This window comes from Anomalospiza imberbis, chromosome 16 (genome assembly GCF_031753505.1).
Source record: "Anomalospiza imberbis isolate Cuckoo-Finch-1a 21T00152 chromosome 16, ASM3175350v1, whole genome shotgun sequence".
NCBI lineage: Eukaryota > Metazoa > Chordata > Aves > Passeriformes > Viduidae > Anomalospiza > Anomalospiza imberbis.
Window position 1 is genome coordinate 11,403,887 of NC_089696.1, and position 19,972 is coordinate 11,423,858.

Here is a 19,972-nt window from a genome sequence, read left to right on the forward strand (position 1 = left end):
ATAAAAGAGAAATAATAAACAACCTACCAAGTCCAACAAACTGCTACATATGATGATCAAAACCAAAGGCTCTGTGTGAATTACAGTATTCTAAATAAAGTTCATTGGAAATCACATTTCACAGAGCCCCTGAACTACTGAAGAGCTGCTCGAGAGGACAGTTACCTCACAAAGAATGTGAACCTTCAACCTGAAATGTTTCTGAGCTACTGCTGCAACCCAAGACCCTCCATCCAGTCTACCTCTAATCTCAAGGATGTATTTGGAGCAGTAGTGCTAACCGTCAGATGAAAATGTAGACCAAGTGCTAAAATATCTTCTCCAGGTAATCCACAACTCAGATTTTGAAATTTAGACTCAAACGCATTTGTCTCATTTCACTTCTTTGAAGTGTTTTGGCAGTTTACGTGTGTTTTTCAGTGGGCCTTGTTCAAGTGCAACAAGTGGGAAGCCATGAAAACAGAGTGCTGATACACTGGTCACAAACTACCCTCTCAACCCACAAAAACCACTGCAGGTTACTCAAAGATTACAACAGAAATGCCCTTCCCCATGAGCTGGTATAAGAAAACATGATGCTACTGACATATCCCAGCCAGATGAGCTGCGCTAAAATAAAATCATGAGCCAACACTTTCTTGCTTATTTATATCTGAGGTTTTAAGAACACTATTCAACATAGTCACTGACTGATGCTGAGCCAGACCCAAAACATCCTTCATACTCCAAGTCTTGTCTTTTAACACCTCATGGTCTGGAAAAATAATTTATTGCATGTGTACAGAAACAGGAGTATTCCAAGAGCCAGGACCCTTGGAAAAATAGAAATACACCTCTTTTTAAGCAAGGATCTTAAAGGTTTGACACGCCCTGCTTTGTGTGGAGCTTTTGTTGTTATTAAGCAAAGGGCATGGTGTGGTATTTGTTCCACAGGCTTTTCCTTTTCTAGACCTCGAGCACTTCACACAGCACACTGGGAAAAAATGCAATTGCAAAGGCTGGCCAGTGAGCGTAGGATTACTTCACGAACAGGAAAAAAAAAATCCACTGGATGGCCTCACATACTTAGAAATGGCAGGGACAAACACTACTTTTCTGTTCTAAAATATCTCATTGCAGAGGAGAATCTGAACTTTAAAGTCACATGATGAAACCATAGGTTTGCTAAACATGCAACGTGTATAGTTTGAATGACTTCAGCCAAGTTCCTGTTTCCCTTACAGAACTGCATGTTTTTTAGCCAGCAAGCGCCTGGATTCTTCACCGCGGTGTACAGCAGCTGAAGAAGTTATTGTAATATACACACTCTGCTTTCTACAGAAATAGAAAGGGTTATGAGCTCCAAACAGTAATTGTATTTCATCTGCCATTTCTCAGTGAAAGGCTCAGCCTGTTGTTTCTGTGGAACTATTCCTTGAAAAGGTAAGTGCTTTATATCTTTATATTACTTTGAATATTATTCAAGAGGCTCAAATAGTGAAGCTAAGGTTGTAATTGAAAGTTTTTAGTTTTCCCTTTTTCAGCAACATTTGAACTACACAAAGTAAAATACTGTATCTGGGAAAGGTTCTCAGAAAGCAGAAATGTATAAAGAAGCTGAAATTTGTGATAAAACTGAGCATTAAGTAGAGAAAATGTGAAGACTTTTCCAGTAAGTACTTCAGTCTTGTTGAACCAATGGGAGGTGGATGATGAAATACTGTTCAGTGGTGTGGACAAACGACTCCAACCATTGCCTAAAACCAGTCTTTTAAAGGACGGACATTGTCAGATAATCTTAACCCACTACAGGCATTGTATAGGACAGGAAACAGTTCGGGGATTATGTTTAAGTCACTGTTAGTTACTTTATATTCTAGAAAAGTAAAAACAAAAGCTTTCGGTTTCTCAGGAACTGCTACTTTCTCACAAGTTAAGGGTAGGATTTCTTAAGTCTTTACGACTTCATATACTTGCCTAAGAGCAGGAATTGAGATCTTACAAGAAAGATGAATACAGTACTTCACATTTTAGTCTCATATACTGCAAGCTGGCCCCATCTTTTAACTTGGCAGACATGGTGTGAACAGAAAGGACATCTTCTCCCCCCAGATCACGTGTTATCTGAAGTCACTGCACGACATCCCTACCAAGAGCAGGGTTTCACAAGCAATGTTATGAGTATTGCTTTATGACTGGATGAAAGAGTATTTTCCTTCTAAAAGCTGGTGACAGAATGCAGAAAGACTGCCCTACCAAACCTTTTATAGAGGAAGAGATCTGGCTGCCAGGGAGAAACTCCCCTGGTTTAGGAGCTCTTCCTTCTAGACTTTAAATAAACACAAGTCTCCTTGAAACCTCCCCTTCTGCAAAAGTTAAACATTAAAGTGAGGATGGGGAATCCAAACCCAATGGAATCTTAGGGACTAGGTCCCCTCCGCACTGGAAGTCCTTTCACAACTTGCTATTTTTAAACTGCTTTTTGAACACTGTGCTCACTGTGTTGGAAGTGAAGGGGAATGTATACACTGTGCTTCAGAAAGTGAAAATCAAACATATTTGCTTTAACTGCTGAATTATAGGGAGGAAACAGGGATAGAAAGAAGAAAAAAAAATCCAAGGAAAAAGTGAGGCCACATGAAGTTAAGGAGGGATTTGTGACGTGACTGATGGCAAATTAAAGTAAGGGGGGCCTGAGATAAAGGGACAAAATACTGGAGCATGACAACACAAAGATAAACCAAGCAGCATATTGCAAATTTCCCCCAGTAACTACTCATAAAACAAACAGGAATAGACGTGGCTTCTGCCATAGTTACCCTGTGACTAAATGGAAATAAAAAAGTCAGATTATGTCATAGCATGTTGTAAGAGAAAAGAAAATAATTCAGGTCTTGAGGTGTTTGCACTGTAAGCTGACAGATTCCACTAAAAGAGTAGAGGACTTGTTTGCTGCTGTTGTCACCCCCTCCACCCACACCACAGCAGAGCATAAACATTACGTGCCTTTTGGAAAAAAAAAAAAAAAAATAATGTCCCTGCAGTAAATCCAACAACCAGACAAGAACTGAGGGAATACGAGATCTTCTCACAGCAGAGGAAAATGACACAATAAATTCCCTATTTTTATTTATGATGGAAAGAAAGAAAAAAAAAGATGTGGCCAGCTGAATGAATATTCTGAAATAAAACATCATGTGAGAAATAAGCCACCCTCTTCTGCTCCCATGGAACATAGGTTTTTATTTTAAATTAAATTACATTAGTACTACCAGTAGTCTGAAAAACTTTACAAACATTAATACTACTACAGCAGAAGTAGTGAGCTCCTTCATCCCATTGTTATTCTAAGCATGAACTTAATGCTTTGGGAATATTTTAAAAGTGGAAAGATAATTTCTTAGAGCTGCTTTACATGATAGATGAGCACCTTACAGTCACAGGAATCTGTAAAGCTAATCATAGTGATGTAAACAAACAAAAAATAAAAGCAAAAACGAGAGATGCTGTGCCATCTGGGACTATTCCCAATCCGTCAGCTGCAGAGATGCAATGGAGCCAAGCTGCTCTGGTGGAGCCCGATTTACAACCCCAGCTTGAAAACCCTAACGCAGCCACTTCCTGAGGTGGTGAACAACACATCTTGGAAAGCGCTATGTATCCTCAAATTTCACCGAAATCATTATGAAGAGACAAAATATTAAAAAGAAAAAAAAAATCAGATTGTCAGGAAGTCAGAAATGTACAGGTGGGGGTGAGCCTTGTAGAGAGAATGCAGGTGTGTTTCAGCTGGAAGGAAGAACTGGCCATGGCTGCTTGTACCCCCTGCCCTTCCTACCACAATCTGAGCTCCAAACTGCCATTTGCTCTTTTTAATAGTGAGACACCAGAACCACGTATGAAGAGAGTCCCCGACATTATCATTATTTTAAGCTTCTAGGAATAATTTAAGGGGGAAAGTTAATAACTACAGCATTGACTTTAATCTTATTTGCCAAACTAAAAATATTTCATAATTGGCTACAAACTGCTAGGAGATATTTCTTCTTCTGTAATAAACACTTTATTGGATTCAAACAAGAATTATACTCACACTAACTAGCCACAGCAAAGCTGCAAACACTTGCCCTTTTGGTAAAATTTTGTTTGTGTGGGAATCCTAAGGTGATTCCCTTTAAAACAGCACACCTAAAAATTTTTCCTTAGCTCAGAATTCTAATACTTACACTGATTATAATTATACATATATAGTTGCACTGTTATTTCCCCAAAGTGAGCATGTTAATTCTAGGCTGAAGGCATTCCTTTTGTTCAGTTTAAATCCTTCCTCAGATGAGGTAATTTAAAAGACATACACTTAGGTGAGGATAATAATATTTAGATGGAGAGGAAGCATCAGTGTTAGTTATTTAACAATAATGTTCATGTGGTTGCAACTGAAACTGTTTCAGGCATCCGTTTTGACATCAAATGAGAGCAAAACACATCCTTGGCCTCTGCTTAACACTGTGCTGGGCTGTCAATAAGACACCACAACGTGCAAGCAGGTGGGTACAGGAAGAGAAACCAAGATGCTGCACTTGCTTGCACAGTAAGCTGCAGTTACTGGAATATGCTGCATTAAGCCTTACTTTGTTTTAAATGCCCAAAGAGTATTTAAATAAAATTAAAAATACATTGCTATGGTCATAATTGAGCTCAGTATCAGTACCAAGGCCAGGTCCTGAGCAAATTCATTCAAGTTTTGGCTTTTTTTTTCCCTGTAATTTGATATAAGGCCATATGATTTCTTGTAAAACCCCAAACTACATCCTTTGTTTCCTTTGCAATGATGTTACCAGAAAAGTTGAATGTTGCTAAATTATTCTGAGGTTCTCTTCAAGGACAGTGAGCAGAGTTAGTTGGCCATAGAAGTCATTGAGAAGATAATGGAGATGTTCACAGTACCAGATCTGAATTTTTCCATTCAGCCCTGCAAAAGGCCTGATGGAATTTGCAGGTAACACTGGAGGCTCTGGTGCAACAGCTCTAAATGTAAATATTTCCTAGCCTTGAATCTACAGTGTGAGATGATAACAGACTTTCTCAGATGCTCAAGTGGTCACAATCCTTCACCAGATTAAGCTTCAAATGTCTCTCCTAACAAAAGATCAAAATTTGACTTAGAGTTTCCTTCATTCTTGAGACTCCTCCCAAGTATTTAAGAAGAAATGAATTGCAGAAGTTAAAAGTTTCACACACAAGAATTGCTCATGTCTAATAAACTATTTTTAAGCTTCAAAACTCTATTGACACTCAACTTGCTTCAGAGACTTCTGCCTGTTTTGCCCATCAGTTCTTTCCTACGTGGTGCACCCCAGCTCAGAGGCTGGAACAGAGTCTGACCAGCCAACCTTTCCCTCTTGCCAGATCACCTGTAACAAAAAACATCTTCCCTGGGTGCATCAGTCCTTCCTATAGTGGAATCTCTCAGAAAATAACCTTTTCTACAAAGCAAGAAACTCTGTCCTTAAAAAGGGACAAAGAACACTGCTGAATCAAAACATAACTCCACGCTTTTCCATAAATGAAATTATAATTATATAAGATTACATACACATTTAATCAAAGCCACTTTGATAAGTCAACTTTTCTAATTAAAACCAGTATTAGAATTCCAATTTTGAGGAGAGATTAGAAACATCAGAAATGTGAAGTAGTGTCAGAGGTAACAACCATAAATTAACTGTCAAACAGTATTAAGACATTGATTTATCTATAATGAGCACTGCTTAAAAACATTAATGCATCTCTATGAATTTTTACCAATTTAACATTACTTTCATTTTAAGAGTTAACATCACTAAATCCCCTTATGGAAAAGTCATTATGTACAACTAAGTATGCAGTTTCTTGCCACTGTGACTTATAGAAACTTCTGTAGGGAGAACTCCATGGTCCTGTCTTTGCCTGCTTGTTCAGACCAGCTTTAGGTAAAAAAGAACAAAGTAAAAACACCAAAGTCTAACACAAAATTGGAATCTTTGTGAATAAAAAAAGATCTTTTTTTCCCAGAAAATACACAATAAAAATGCCTATTTGTTTAACTTTTTCCAGTGCTGAAGAACAACTTTAATCAGACATTCCAAATTAAGTAGGAATAGTGGGTTCATTATCTCATGTTTAAATATATTTAATCTTTGCAACTAAAAAAGGTATGCTATTTTCTGTATCAATCAGTACAAGGTGCACAGAAATTTCATCTTAGAAGTTGAGCTAATTATGATTTTTTTGGAAAATGCATATATCCATATCCATTACAGGTTTTCACGAGTACATATTTTGTTCTCATAAAAGCTTTTTGGCTTAAAAGGAGCCTGCTTTACTGTACTGCTATACAGTAACAAAATCATTGTATCAACAAATCACAGAGTCATTACAGCTAACAGCCTAACCATATTACTCTCAAAATTCCCTATTTCCAGGAATTTATAATGCAGCTGTAATAAATGGTCCTTGCTAAAACTTCATCAACAGGTTTATAATGCACCAGTAATCGTTTTCTCAAGGTTGAGCATGCAGAAATGCATTATTTTTTGCTGTTCTATGCAACAGCTACATCTAAGAAATCACAGCATTATTAATGTATAAAGATGTTTTGGTATAAAAGCAGTGTGTTCATAACAGTTCTTAAACACCCTCATTAATTTTATACGGGCTCCTCAGTACAGACTACAGCTATTAAAGGATTTTTTTCAAAACAGAAAGGAAGCAAAACTAAAACAAAGAAAGGAATGCGGCTCATGCCTCATATTGTGATTATCTTTGCATTTTCCTCAGTATGTGGTGCGAGACTGCAGCTGGGCTCCAATGATACAAAATTCCCACCCTTGTGACAGGACAGTGGAGCTTTTTGTGGCTGGAGCTGCTGCCCACACACTGGATTGCCCTGCAAACTGCCTTGGCCTTTTTTGGCAAGCTGGGGAGGAAAAGCAGCTCCACCTAAACAGAGCCAGCTCCTTCCTCACCCGCTGAACAGCCAATATTCCATATATTCCACAGGCAACATGAGTGTGCTGGATCCTGGCTGTCCACAAAGCTGAGCTGCATCAAGTGAGGAAAAGGGAGGAGTGGTAACAGCAGAAACCACATCAAAAATGAAAAGGCAGATTTCTCTGGCTAAAAATAATCTCAAGCTAACTTGGGTAATAACACAGGAGAGTAAAATCCACCAAGAAATTACTGCATTTTATTCTGAACAAATGGTTTGTATGCCTGACTGCACATAATATATTCAATGAAAAAGCAGGCATTAAAACTGTACTTTAAAACTTGTTTCACCTTCCTTTTCCAGTTCAGTTTCAAACACCGTTGAATAGGAAATAACCACAGTGTGGAAAGAAGGATGACTTCTCACAACATGACGTGGATCAGCTACCCAAGCAAGAGCCAGCCTTTCACCTCCCCAGAAGAAATTGAAGCCATCATAGCTTCTCAAAATGTCATATCCAGACTTATGCACTGTTACATTGCCTTTTTTGTACCTGCAGGATTAATAGCTGGCATATGTATTTTGATCATTTTCATAAAGAATCACTTGCAGAAAAAAAGAGCAAGCTTAGACTTACTTCTTCTACACTTCACCATCAGCAATATCATAATGATTTTTTTATCCTTTACTGTCATCACTAGACCTGACTATTTAACAGCAACCCATCTTGCCTGTAGCGTACTGTCATTTTTTTTCAACTTTGGTTATTTCAATTCTCAGTATGTTTTCATTTTGACACTTCTCACACTGTTACTGGAGAGATTTCCACCGCGGACTGCTCTCTGCAGAGCCACCCAAAAACCCATTTTGTGTGTTGGGCTTGTACTCACATATACCTTCTGTTTGTCCCTGACGGAGGCAGTGCTGGTTGGCACTGATAATTATCACCTGGAAGCAGACTGCCAGCTGGATCCGTTATTTGCATGGCCTGAATACGAGATTGTTAAATTCACCTTTGGGTTTGGAATCCCATCCTTACTCCAGATCCTCTGTTTTACTGTTCTGTGGGCTAAAGAAGCTCCAGCCTTGCAGCAGCACCTCCACGCTTACCCCGCCGTGTACACGATCAGCGTGACAATGTTTACCTGCCGCCTGTTTTACAACGTCATGATTCTCTTCAGGACAGCACTGAAACTACAGAGGAGCATTGGAACTACAAAGAACGAGCTTGTGATGAACATTGCAGAAATAGTGTTGTTCTGTGAGAGCTGTGCTAGTTTGGTACTTATGCTTTGTTTTTATAAACCGTTCAGGGATGAATTACTTAAAGTCATACGGAAGTGGCGAAGGAAAACCCGTGACAACAATTCCCTTGAAATACCAGAAACAGCCATGACCCATCAAAGTGGGTCTCAGTAATACTTGCTCTTCTTAACAACTGTCAATCCACTGCACTTTTTAGCTTGTGGGCTTTTGTTTGGTTTTTTACTTCTTCAAAAAAAGGGCAATTGTTCCTTCTTTAGAACCCAAACTTGGCTTATCTTACAGCTAGCAGTACTAGAAGAAAAAAGATGACCAGTTCTAGTACTTAGAGTGAAATCTGTAAAAAAACTTCCAGGGTCTGGGGCTGTTTGTTTTTGGTTTTTTTTTCATTTATACATATATATTTAAATCATCTATTTTTCTGCAAGCATTGCTTCAAAGTCAAGTAGAAAGATGAGTACTGTTGCCATAGCACTGTGCTTCTGCAATAATATCAATGCCCTAGCAGAGCTGCAAACAAAATTATGGCAGAAAGCAACTTTGAACAAAGGTCAAAATCTATAGTCAGAGCATTTTCTCAGGTGTGCTTCTTCCTTTGACTTCTTACCCTTCAAATTACTTATTTCTATATCACTGGTATATATAACTGATATATAAATTCCAGTGGCAGCAGCAGTGAAGTTTTTGTCTGAACTCCTCTGCCAAAAAAAAAAGAAAGAAATCAAATTAATGGAAGCACGGGTCCATAAAAGAAAGCTTTGGGTCCTTTGTGAGGCACTGAACTGGAAAGATCAATAGGATGGCTAATTAAAACTTTGTGCAAGAATGAAAGCTTTTTGTTAATGTACTCTCAGCTTCCACTTTGCATTTAGACTTAGAACAATGATTGATTTAAGCCATTCCTGATGAGTTCATTCAGAAGTATGAAGTCATTGGAAGTGCACATTCTCAGTAATACACTAACTGAAAAAGAGAGAAAAGTCAGCCCAGAACAGCAGAACTGAGGTGTATTTTTAAGAAGGCAAACAAAACCCAAGCCCCAGTTCCTAACTGGAATCAAGGCTCTGCTAGAGACAAGCACTGTACATTTAAATAAGAGTTAATGGGTAAATGGTGCAAAAAGAGGAAAAAATCTGAATTGGAATAAAACAGCTGTGGAGCAGGAGTTGGGATGAAGCCATGCAGGATCAGTAGCTGATGCAGGCTGAGATGTAGGTGCAAAGCAGTAAATGCTTGCTTTGAGCACACTATTACTGCCACCAAATCTGGCCAGGAGCCACCTTAGGCATTTGGCTTCAGCTTCATCTTCTCCTCTCACAAAGGTGGAGAGAACGGAAACAGGAAAAGACAGAATGGTACTAAAACTTGGATAATGACGTAGACTCAGATGGCAAAGTTACAAAAACACAGCGCTGTGCTTGAAGAGTTCTGAGAAAAGCTATTTTGGTGCTTAAATCTGTGCCTTTGTATGAAACCCAGGTGCTAAGGGAACTGAGAGGGGCTTTTTGCAGTTATATCCTTTGAAAGATCTTCCTGATGGGGTCTTCCAGATATGTGTGGGGAGCTGGTGTAAATCAGCATGGGCTGCCTAAGAGAGAACAGCAGGAACTGATTGATCAAGATGAACATCTTCCACAATACAACAGACAAGAAATGGAAGAACAATAATCATGCAGAATACAGATCAAGTATATCTAGAGATATGGATCTAGTCTTGGACATCCAAATCCTGACAGGTATGGATCATGACTGCATCACATACAAATAAAGGGCAATATGTAATCCCACTATGACTGTAAGGACAAACATTTCCACAAGATGTAAAAGTCAGCTGGTAAGATTATCTGCATTACATTGTGTCAGCCTGTTCTCCTGTTCAGTTTTGTTCTGCTGCCAGCATGCACAGATGGATAATTAAAAAACTCTACATATAAACAGATCATTATAGAACGTGGTCAGAAAGGAAGTAGGCAGATAAGAATCATCTCTTTGAACACAAGAGCCAATTTCATACTTGTGAAAGGAATTCTCAGATGGCATCAGAGATTTTGTTTTGCACCTGAGAAGAGGGAGATTAAACAACACAGACCAAAGATCAGCCTTGCAGAAAGAAGTCTGAAGAGATGAGTTGTAAGGGCTGTACATCAGTGAAAAAGCTGACAGACTGAGTAAAAGAATATGTCAGAGGATGCAAGCTGTTTATCCCAGCTCAGAAAGTCAGAGTTTCAGCTGCACTGTGGATAAGGAAGATATTTTGTAGTATTGGAATTATGCATGAATGATTCTACTTAATTTACAGCTTCCATATATTTTATATTTAAGGATGAAAGAATAAATATTGTGTTGTTTCTGAGTTACTTTGAAAGGTGCCTAAAAGGAAATCAAGTCAGTAAAAGTTGGCTGGGACCTGGAAAGTGGTCTGATGGTGAGTGAATGCCAGTAACACACCTGGGAGGAGCCACAGGGTTGAGCAGGGCATGAAGGGGCTTCATGATACCCTCAGCAGGGTACACAGCTAAAGCAGAGCCATACCCAAGAGTCACAGACAAAAAAAACCTGTAGGGACCTACTGTGAGATGTGTGATCTGAGAGTGAGCACACCTTGGCAGAATGAACAACTGTGTGTGAGTCTGTGAGCACTCCTGGGGAAAGCTCCTGGCTGCCATCTGTAAGATGTGAGTACTTGTACTCTGATCTCCTCCCTGTCCACCTGGAAAAAACCTGAGTATTTTCTGGATGGCTTGTTATATTGCCATGAAGAAATCTCTCTGTACAATGGAAAGACTTTGCAACTGAAAATGAGAAAACAAAGGTAAACAGGAGGGAAGAAGTTGAAAAATGCAAAACAGTAACTCAAATAGTAATGACTATAAATTTTAGCAATACAGAAATGTTTTAATAGAATTATTCTTGATAAAATAAGAGCTTACATTAAAGTTTAGGGCAAAGAATATGTGGTCCTAGAGAAAATCTACTTGCATCCAGCTAGAATATGAGAGCAAACACCCCTATGTGCAACAGGGAAGAAACACAAGCAGTTTCCCAAAATCCTTCTAATATAGTCCGATATGAGGGAGAAAAGAGCAGCTTTAGCTAAGATTAAAACTAATATGTTTTAAATAATTAATAATCCAAAGAATATTTTTAAGAACAAAATAAAATCGCCATGCTCTGCGATTTTTTCCTCTTATGCAAGCAGCAGCTCAGTTGAACCCTCACTTCTCCCAGGCTTCACCCAGTTGTGAACAGTATGTTCCAGAAGAAATACAGCATATATTTTTATAGGCAGGCTGTCAAAATTAACTGAAGGGATATACTGGAAAGTTCAAAGGAGAATATTTTACTTCTGTCTTGGTAATATTTGTATCTTTCCACGACTTTGGTCTTCATTTGAAAAAACTACTTTGTTCAGTAGAAGAGAAATGATCAGGCTGCTGAAATTAAGGCTTGAATTTCTGAGTTGGTAACATGTTTTTGAAAAGAAGTCAGAACTCATCATTACTGAACCAGCTGGCTCAAACTTGATCTGATCCCATTGCAAACAACATTTGAGCTGGAGACTGGATGTGCACACGAGCTGCTACATCCCTGCACATATTTCTAAGACTGTCTTTACTTAGATTCTAATATTAAACTTACAGACACTGAAAGGGCACTAGTATTATTTATTTTGATTTTGAGGTAGCTGCAGAAGATTTGGGGCAGGGTGAAAACTCAAGCAATCCAGCCAAAGTAAGTACTCTATATAATGTGTCCCCTATATATATTGCACGACAAATAAATTCACTAGTGGACAGAATGAAAGAATGCATTTCACTTCCATGGTACAAAGCATCCAGCAAAGGACTGCCAGACTCAGCCACTAAAATAAAAATCATTGATGTTTTACAAAAATCTTTTAAAATAGCATTTGAACAGAACCTGAAGTCCTATGATGGAGCTTTGAGCACTCTGGTTTAGTGGAAGGTGGCATGGCAGAGAACTTGAATCTAGATGGTCTTTAAGATCCCTTCCAACCCAAACCATTCTAGGATTCTGTGATCTTTCACTAGACAACATTTTGTGGCCCCATTTAGTGGAATTTTTAGATTATCCCTTAAGAGGTTTGCAATACATGCTTTAAGAAAAATAAAAATATGTTACCAGAATAGTTTGAATGGGTTTGAATGGGTGCTGTCCCTGCAAAAGGAAAAGGCTGAAATTTTAAAAATTATTTTTATTAAGAAAAATGCATTCTCAGAATTATTGGCAACTGGAAAGCCTAAATACACAAAATACACTGCATCCAACATTTTCTGAAGGAACAGAAACAATTAATTCCAGCTCAAACTAAGTTTGATTATTTGCAAGAAAGACTATTTGCTACTGAGGCTTGACAAGATAAAGTATAAGGGTGCTCTAGAGCAGGGTAATGGATGCTGATTTCATTCAGTGGTTGGAAAAGGTAAGAGAGGATTTGGACATCAGTCTACCTCGAAATCCTCATGAACAGTACCACAGCACCTGAATTTTCTCTAGAGATAGTTCCAGTAGAGAATCTTACACAAATCTTATTTCTTTTGCAAATGGTTGTATTACAGTGCAAGCATTCCAATACAATTTTAATTTATGCTTCCTTCCCCTTCCATGCCTTACTTTTTCAGCTTTCTAGACTCTTGCCCTGATCTAATTTCTTCAGGACTCAACAGCCTCATACCCAAAACACTTCCACACTTGTGACAGAATCCAAGAGTGTCTTGCATCTTCGAGGGCTTATCCAGCTGGAGAGGCTGCCACAGAGTGCTGCCACAAGAGCTGTGATGCATCAGACCCCTCAGTGCTGCCCTCTCCCATACTCACACCTCCCACTTTCTTTCTCCTCAGCTGCCACCTTTTAGCAGCACAATAACAGGCACATATGCTGAAGTCTGTTAAATTACAAAGAATATCCTCTATTATACCCCAGATTCAGCCTCTTGGTGCACTGAAGTACATCACAACTGCAGCAGTGCTTCTGAAAGGCTCTTCTGGTGTTAGACATGTTTACTGAGATATTTACAGAGCTTTACACATTGACTGCTACATAAAAATAAACCAGGAAAATTCCAAATGCTGCATTACTGAGGTCTGACATTATATAAATGCTACTGCACCAGTTGCTCTCACAGATTTTGTCAGCAACAATCACAGTAAGGTAAAACAGGTGGAGCTTTAAGACTCAACACTGTCACAACTGTGACCATGCATCATTAGGGCAGTCACTGTAAAGTCCTGTGGAATACTGACAAGGAAAGAGCAAAAGTACAATGTTCAGCAGCTGCTAAAATAACTTTGAATTATTCTATGGAATATGGAAATGACAAACAGTGAGATTAAGATCAATTAATCAGTAATAATAATTTAACTGCATAAACAAGGGCCTGAAAATGCTGTGATCTGTTTTAGGAAACAGGATTCAGATGACTCGCACGACATTCTCATAAAATATTTCGAGAAATGCACAACTCATTAATTACAATACAATAATATACAAAATCACTATAATACTAAATTTGACCTCTTATGCTTCACAGTTCTTCTAGCACAGAAAACAGCTACCTCATGGGTTGTTTGAAAGAGAATTTCCTTACAACTCTGGAAGTATGGCAAAGTGACATATTTCTTACCATGAATTTAAACAACAAAATTATCATTCAGAATTATACATTTTAATAGTAAATCAGCTGACATTCACAGCTAGACAAGCAAGGACAGACAGACCAGCTGATTATCAAATCCAGGCCCCCATAATAACAAACAACTGACACCCAGAAGTTACACATGAAGAAATGTAAAAAATCCTTCAGGCCCTTGCAAGATCAGTGGAAGCTCTGAAGGACAGATTTAAGTACAGCAAAACCACATGACCAACAAACAACAATAAAGACTCTTTTTAATCCTGTTCTTTTATGACAGCAAAAAATCAAGACCTTCAAAGCTGGTATCACAAGATTTTTCTAACATTTACAATATTCCAGTCCTACAATGCAATCATATTTGTACATGTCTCAAAGCAGAACACTTTAGGCTCTGTCCTCATCACCCTGTATTAAAACACTCCGTTCCACACACAGTGGAAATCTTCTGTTCAAAAACATTTTACCAGCATCAATCTGTGCAAGCATTCTTTTGATCTAAATAATAACTGATTCCAAAACTATTTACAAAGAGTCGTCATGCAAGAACATCTTTAAAAACTTTTTTAACAACGCTGCCAAAATCCTCTATTCCTATGCACAGTGTGCAGAAAAACACAGTGTTGCAAAAAAACCAGCAAATAATGTATTTGCCTTAATGAAGGCAAAGGGCTTCTGCTCCCAAAGCCACTCACGTAAAGAATCTCTGCTTCACTTTCTTACAGAGGTAATCTAAAGATATGTGACCAATGTAATTGGTGTCATACATCCATTATAATCACGTTAATTGCTTACTCCACACTTCTGAAACTGTCACACTGTCTTCCTCAAGTCCTAAATGCTGAGATCCCGTTCAGAATGCTGCATGCGTGTACAGCCAAGCCACTCAGGGCACTTAACGCTCAGGTGTCAGATCAACACAGTCACAGAAAGCAACTGCCACAAATAAAATATTGCTCTTTTATGAGGAAGCTTTGACTTTGTTCCCTTTCTAAGAATTCTGGCCGCCAGTAGGTGGTGTTACTGGAAACGTCAAGTAGGTTTTTTTACCCCCTGCGGATGAAATGCAAAACTCCACCTGCAACACTGGTGGTTAATGCAAAACTGAGGCTCCTCATTCCCTGTAGGGTAAGCTTATTTCCTCCATGAGATTTTGAGCTGGGCAATTCCAAGGAGTAAGAGAATGACAAAATATACCTGAAAATTTAAATATAACCAGGCAAAATGGGATCGACTTGAAGGTAGGAAAACTGAAATTTCTCTTTTCTGTTTAGCAAATGACCATTCTAAGATGCTTGATGTCTTCAATCAAATATTTCCCTTTACACTGCCCAGAGGCTTTTAAAAAATAACACAAATAACAGTAATAATTGCTTTATAGCTATGTAAAATATGCTTCATTGCAATTTGCAAATAAATCTCTTAATTATTGTTCAGCTGAGCTCTAGATTTGAACGGATAATAAAACATAATAAAAACACCAGAGGCAGAAACGAGGGTGCAATGAACATTAGGCAAATAAAGCGGACAAATACGAGAGAAAGATGTTTGAGTAGTTCTAGTGAAAAAGAAACCAGCAGAAACAGGGTTAATTCTAGCCTTAAAAGGCTGTTCAGCAGCACTTCAACTGCACACAAATTAGAACAACCCTGGGAATCTATAAAGCTTGTTTTATTGCCAAGGACATGCAGCAAGATCTGCATTTTGCTCTTGTAAACTCCCCTTTATTTAATAAGCTTTAAAGCAGAGTAAGACTTTTATATGATTTTTGTTTTTACTGCTGAATCATCAACAGGTGGCAGCCCCTGCAGCTCTGCACACCTAAAAGCAAGTTTTTACCGAGAGGACAGTGGAAGTTGGCACATCCATTACGTGTGCGCCCAGCAAGGAGCAGCCTGCTGCTGTCTGCAGGAAAACCAGCTCGGGAGAAATGGAATTCAGGTAAAATAAAGAGTTTCACAGTACACAGTTACCTGTAATGCTTTTAATTGCTTGGCTTTGGGCAGCCTTTCGGATCTAATTAAAATCTGACCACAGATGGACCTTTTAAAATCAATTGCTCAGGCTGTTAACTTATCTTTTAGTGTATTTAAATCTGTTTTACTGCCTTGTTCACAAATAAAAGGCTATTACATAAAGACAACAGTTTATGTCTGACTTCACAGCTGCTTGAAACAAACACCGAACCTTTTAATAAGTGTAATTTCATATGGATATTTTAGCATGAAGATTTAAATGATTCAAAACACAGCAACAGGTACTGGGAACTTATGCCTGTTTCATTGAGAAATCAAAGCTCTGGAACCCATATCTTAATTTAAGTATCTGTAGCTATTTCTGCTGACTTGAATATATTTAAGCAAACTCAGAGCTGTATTTCTGACTAAAACTACTCTAACACTCCTACTCCACTAGTCATCTGCTCTTTCCTCCCCCAGACTGCATAGTGGCAAGATTTGAGTCATTAAAACGTGGAAATATGCATGAATTATATTAGCAAACAATTTTAAAAATATATTTTCATGTAAATAAAAATTAATGGTTTGATAGTAAGATGCAGATTAAAGCAGTTAAAAATACTTAAAACTTAGCACAAAAATAGCCTGGTTTACAATTTTCTTGCTGTCTGATTTGTTTGGGGTGTCTTTTGTTTAGCTCTTTCTTTTTTTAAATAAACTTCTAGCAATGCTTCAAGTGCATAACATTCAACATTTAGAAGTAAACAAATCCGATAACTGGTTATTTTCCATTACTACCCGGAAGTCAGTGAAACATAATAAATCACAACAGAAAACAAATTGATTATAATAATGTTGGTGTAAATCAATATGCTGTTTGTATTACCTTAATTTCTAAAATTTGCCTTTCCCTCCCACTGAAAGCAACAGGAACCAACTGCTTTTCATCTGTGTTGCATTCTCAGCCACAGACTCTGCTATTTATTAGCCTTACAAGCTGACAAAATAAATATATATCTATATATATTAAAAAATAGAGTTTTTCTTTATTAGGTTAAAGTCACTCGTTTGATTTCTCTGTATTTCTTTATTTTTTTAATACTGAACTCCTGACGGGCACATACAATTTTAACAAACCTGCCCTCATAATGTATTTTGATCTAGAACAAATTTAAATTCTTTTAAGTGAACCTTTGCATTTATATTAGAACATGATGTTTCCTACAACCTCGGCTGGGATTTAAGTTAGCAGAAGCTAATGGCACATGGAGCAGTGCTGGAATATGAGATTAATCGTTTTCCATTTGCAAATTGCAGGTCCAAGGATGTTCATTGATTATTAAAAGAAAACAAATGGAGCTAAAATTCCACTGCCTTCCAACTTGCATGAAGGAACTCTGCTGCTGAAAAGCTTATATTAAAGAGACCCAAGTACCACCATGGTAAAGAGATTCCTACATGATCTTAAGGCACACAGGAACTGCAAATTCTCTCATTTAAAATGTATATAGTATCCTGTAAAACAAATTAAGACAGTCACTATTTGTAGTATTATATTTCAGTCAGTTTTAAGTCTAATCTGACTTTTAAAGCATTTTAATTTCCTATGCAAAAGTCTGTATCTTTTTCAATTCCAATCAAAAATGCTTACTAGGAATTCAGTTGAAACCAACCAAAATCTGATTTTTTTTGTATTGCCACCAAACTCTGAGTACTAATATTTTTTCTGCAGATATTTTAACCATGGAAACTTATTCTGCCTCAGTATCACCTGTTATATGTAACAGCACAACTTTTAACCTGAATGGATCCCATTTTTGTAACGAAAGCATATCCTCTAGATTAGCTGATAAATCAGAACACCAACAATATGTTATTGGCCTTTTCTTATCATGTCTTTACACAATATTCCTTTTTCCTATTGGTTTTGTGGGAAACATTCTGATACTGGTTGTCAACATTAGCTTTCGTGAAAAAATGACAATCCCAGACCTTTACTTCATAAACCTGGCAGTGGCTGATCTCATTCTAGTGGCTGATTCTCTCATTGAGGTGTTTAATCTTGACGAGAAATATTACGATATCACCATCATTTGTACCTTTATGTCTTTGTTCCTTCAGATCAACATGTATAGCAGCATTTTCTTTCTGACATGGATGAGTTTTGACAGATACCTAGCCCTGGCCAAAGTAATGAGGTCCAACCTATTTCGCACTATGCAGCACGCTAGACTGAGCTGTGGGCTCATATGGATGGCATCCATTTCGGCAGCTCTAGTCCCATTCACAGCCGTGCACTTACAACACACCGGAGAGGTCTATTTTTGTTTTGCAGATGTAAAAGAAATCCAGTGGCTAGAGATAACCCTGGGGTTTATTATCCCCTTCGTGATCATCGGTCTTTGTTACTCATTAATTGTTCGAGTCCTTATAAAAGCACACAAGCACAGGAGTCTCCGTCTGCGGCGACAGAAGGCTCTGCGCATGATTTTTGTTGTTGTCCTGGTTTTCTTTATCTGCTGGCTCCCTGAAAACGTCTTCATTAGCGTCCAACTTCTCCAGAGGAAAAGCGAGCCCGTCTCTTCAAACAGCCCATCCTTCAGGCATGATTATCCTTTAACAGGACATATTGTGAACCTAGCAGCTTTTTCTAATAGCTGCTTGAACCCCTTAATTTACAGCTTTCTGGGGGAAACCTTCAGAGACAAACTGCGGCTGTACATTGAACAGAAAACAAAAATGTCAACATTGCATCGCTTCTGTCAGGCTGCCTTAACGTCTGTCATTCCTGACAGTAATGAGCAATCAGAAGTCTGATTTAGTGTCATTGTATAAAACATATGACTGTGAAGTTGTGCAAATAGTGAACAAAATGCTTGCTACTAACAGAAAAAAAGTGCATTTGTGTGTGTGTGTGTGTGTGTATATATATATTGTATCACTCTATTGAGTATTGAAGGTTTATATTCAAAATGGTTTTATGACAAGACTTTAATGTAGAAGAATATGTTTTAGTCAGATTTCTATTTAATTATGAACAAGATTATTAAAAGCTGAGCACTGAAGAAGCTTTATTTTGTATTATACATATATGAATGACAATATACGAGAAAATTTTATCAACTTAGGAAGACTCTAGATGTAATCTGATTATCAGAGATGATACTTTGCTGGTGTATATAAGGTACTTCCACTGAAATAATGAAGCTACTGTAACAGTGAGGAAAAATCATTACAACATATTGATGTGGAGATGCAGAGAACATTGATTTTTTTTCACCCAAACATGTTAAGATGAACGACTTTGCTTACAAGAACTACATGGTACTATCGTCACTGTATTCTGGCATGTCTTCCATGATTAAGTTTTTAATCTTAATATAATCAAGCATGGTGATGAGTTTTTGTCTCCTAAATGTAATCTACTGTTTACATCAGTACTTGATCAAAACCAAAATCATCTGTAACTATAGTGCTCATCTCAAAGAACTTCACAGAAGCAAAATGTAGTGCTTCATTCTGTCTTTCAAGAATTGACCCTGATGATCTCTCTCAGAAGAAACATAATTGGCCTTTTTGTCAAAAATGCCAGTGCACCAACATCGTGTGCATTCACACCTGCCTTCAGATTTGAGTGCACATTGCACAAAATCTCTTCACATTCCAGAACAAAATGCTGTGATTTTTAAGGAACTGTCACTTTCTGCAAAAGATATTGTAGATATTGTGTAGATACTGCTTGTGAGAGTGACAGAAACCTCCACTTTTAGGAAGGAAGTCCATATGTAATGGAGAGTATGATTAATGATTATCAGATCTGAACTTCATGCACACCCCTCCCATCTCCAGAAACCCCCAGCCTTTCAAGACTTTAGGATGCATTTTAGATGCTTTGAACATTTGAAGATTAATTATACTAAGCAAACAAATGATAGAACCACTTACTGGAAAACAACAGTGTTTCTTTTCTTCTAGCAAATAATTGGGTTGTAAATCTGATTGATGCTTAGCACAGGTTATTCCTGGGCTTGTTCAGAGGAAGCTACAAAGTTCCTAGGAATTAGCGTACAAGATGATTACAACATCACTTGCTGCCTCTCTCAAGTGAACAAACTCATTTCATTTCTGTGCTTATTGACTGAAGCACC

At 37.9% G+C, this 19,972-nt stretch overlaps 2 protein-coding genes and 1 long non-coding RNA gene across 3 annotated transcripts in view; 2 read left to right on the plus strand and 1 right to left on the minus strand.

Moving 5' to 3' along the window:
- The window catches only part of C16H7orf50 (chromosome 16 C7orf50 homolog), a 124,512-nt gene that overhangs the window by 86,978 nt on the left and 17,562 nt on the right, over nucleotides 1–19,972 (minus strand). The gene's annotated exons all lie outside the window — the stretch shown is intronic.
- Nucleotides 966–10,565, plus strand: LOC137483734 (uncharacterized). Its single transcript, XR_011004623.1, has 2 exons — nucleotides 966–1,422; nucleotides 7,313–10,565. It is a non-coding gene; the product is annotated as an uncharacterized lncRNA (long non-coding RNA).
- On the plus strand, nucleotides 14,821–19,087 carry GPER1 (G protein-coupled estrogen receptor 1). Its single transcript, XM_068207040.1, is given in 3 exon segments — nucleotides 14,821–14,994; nucleotides 15,662–15,807; nucleotides 17,142–19,087. A coding segment is annotated over 1 exon segment (1,092 nt). The 5' UTR covers nucleotides 14,821–14,994; nucleotides 15,662–15,807; nucleotides 17,142–17,567; the 3' UTR covers nucleotides 18,660–19,087.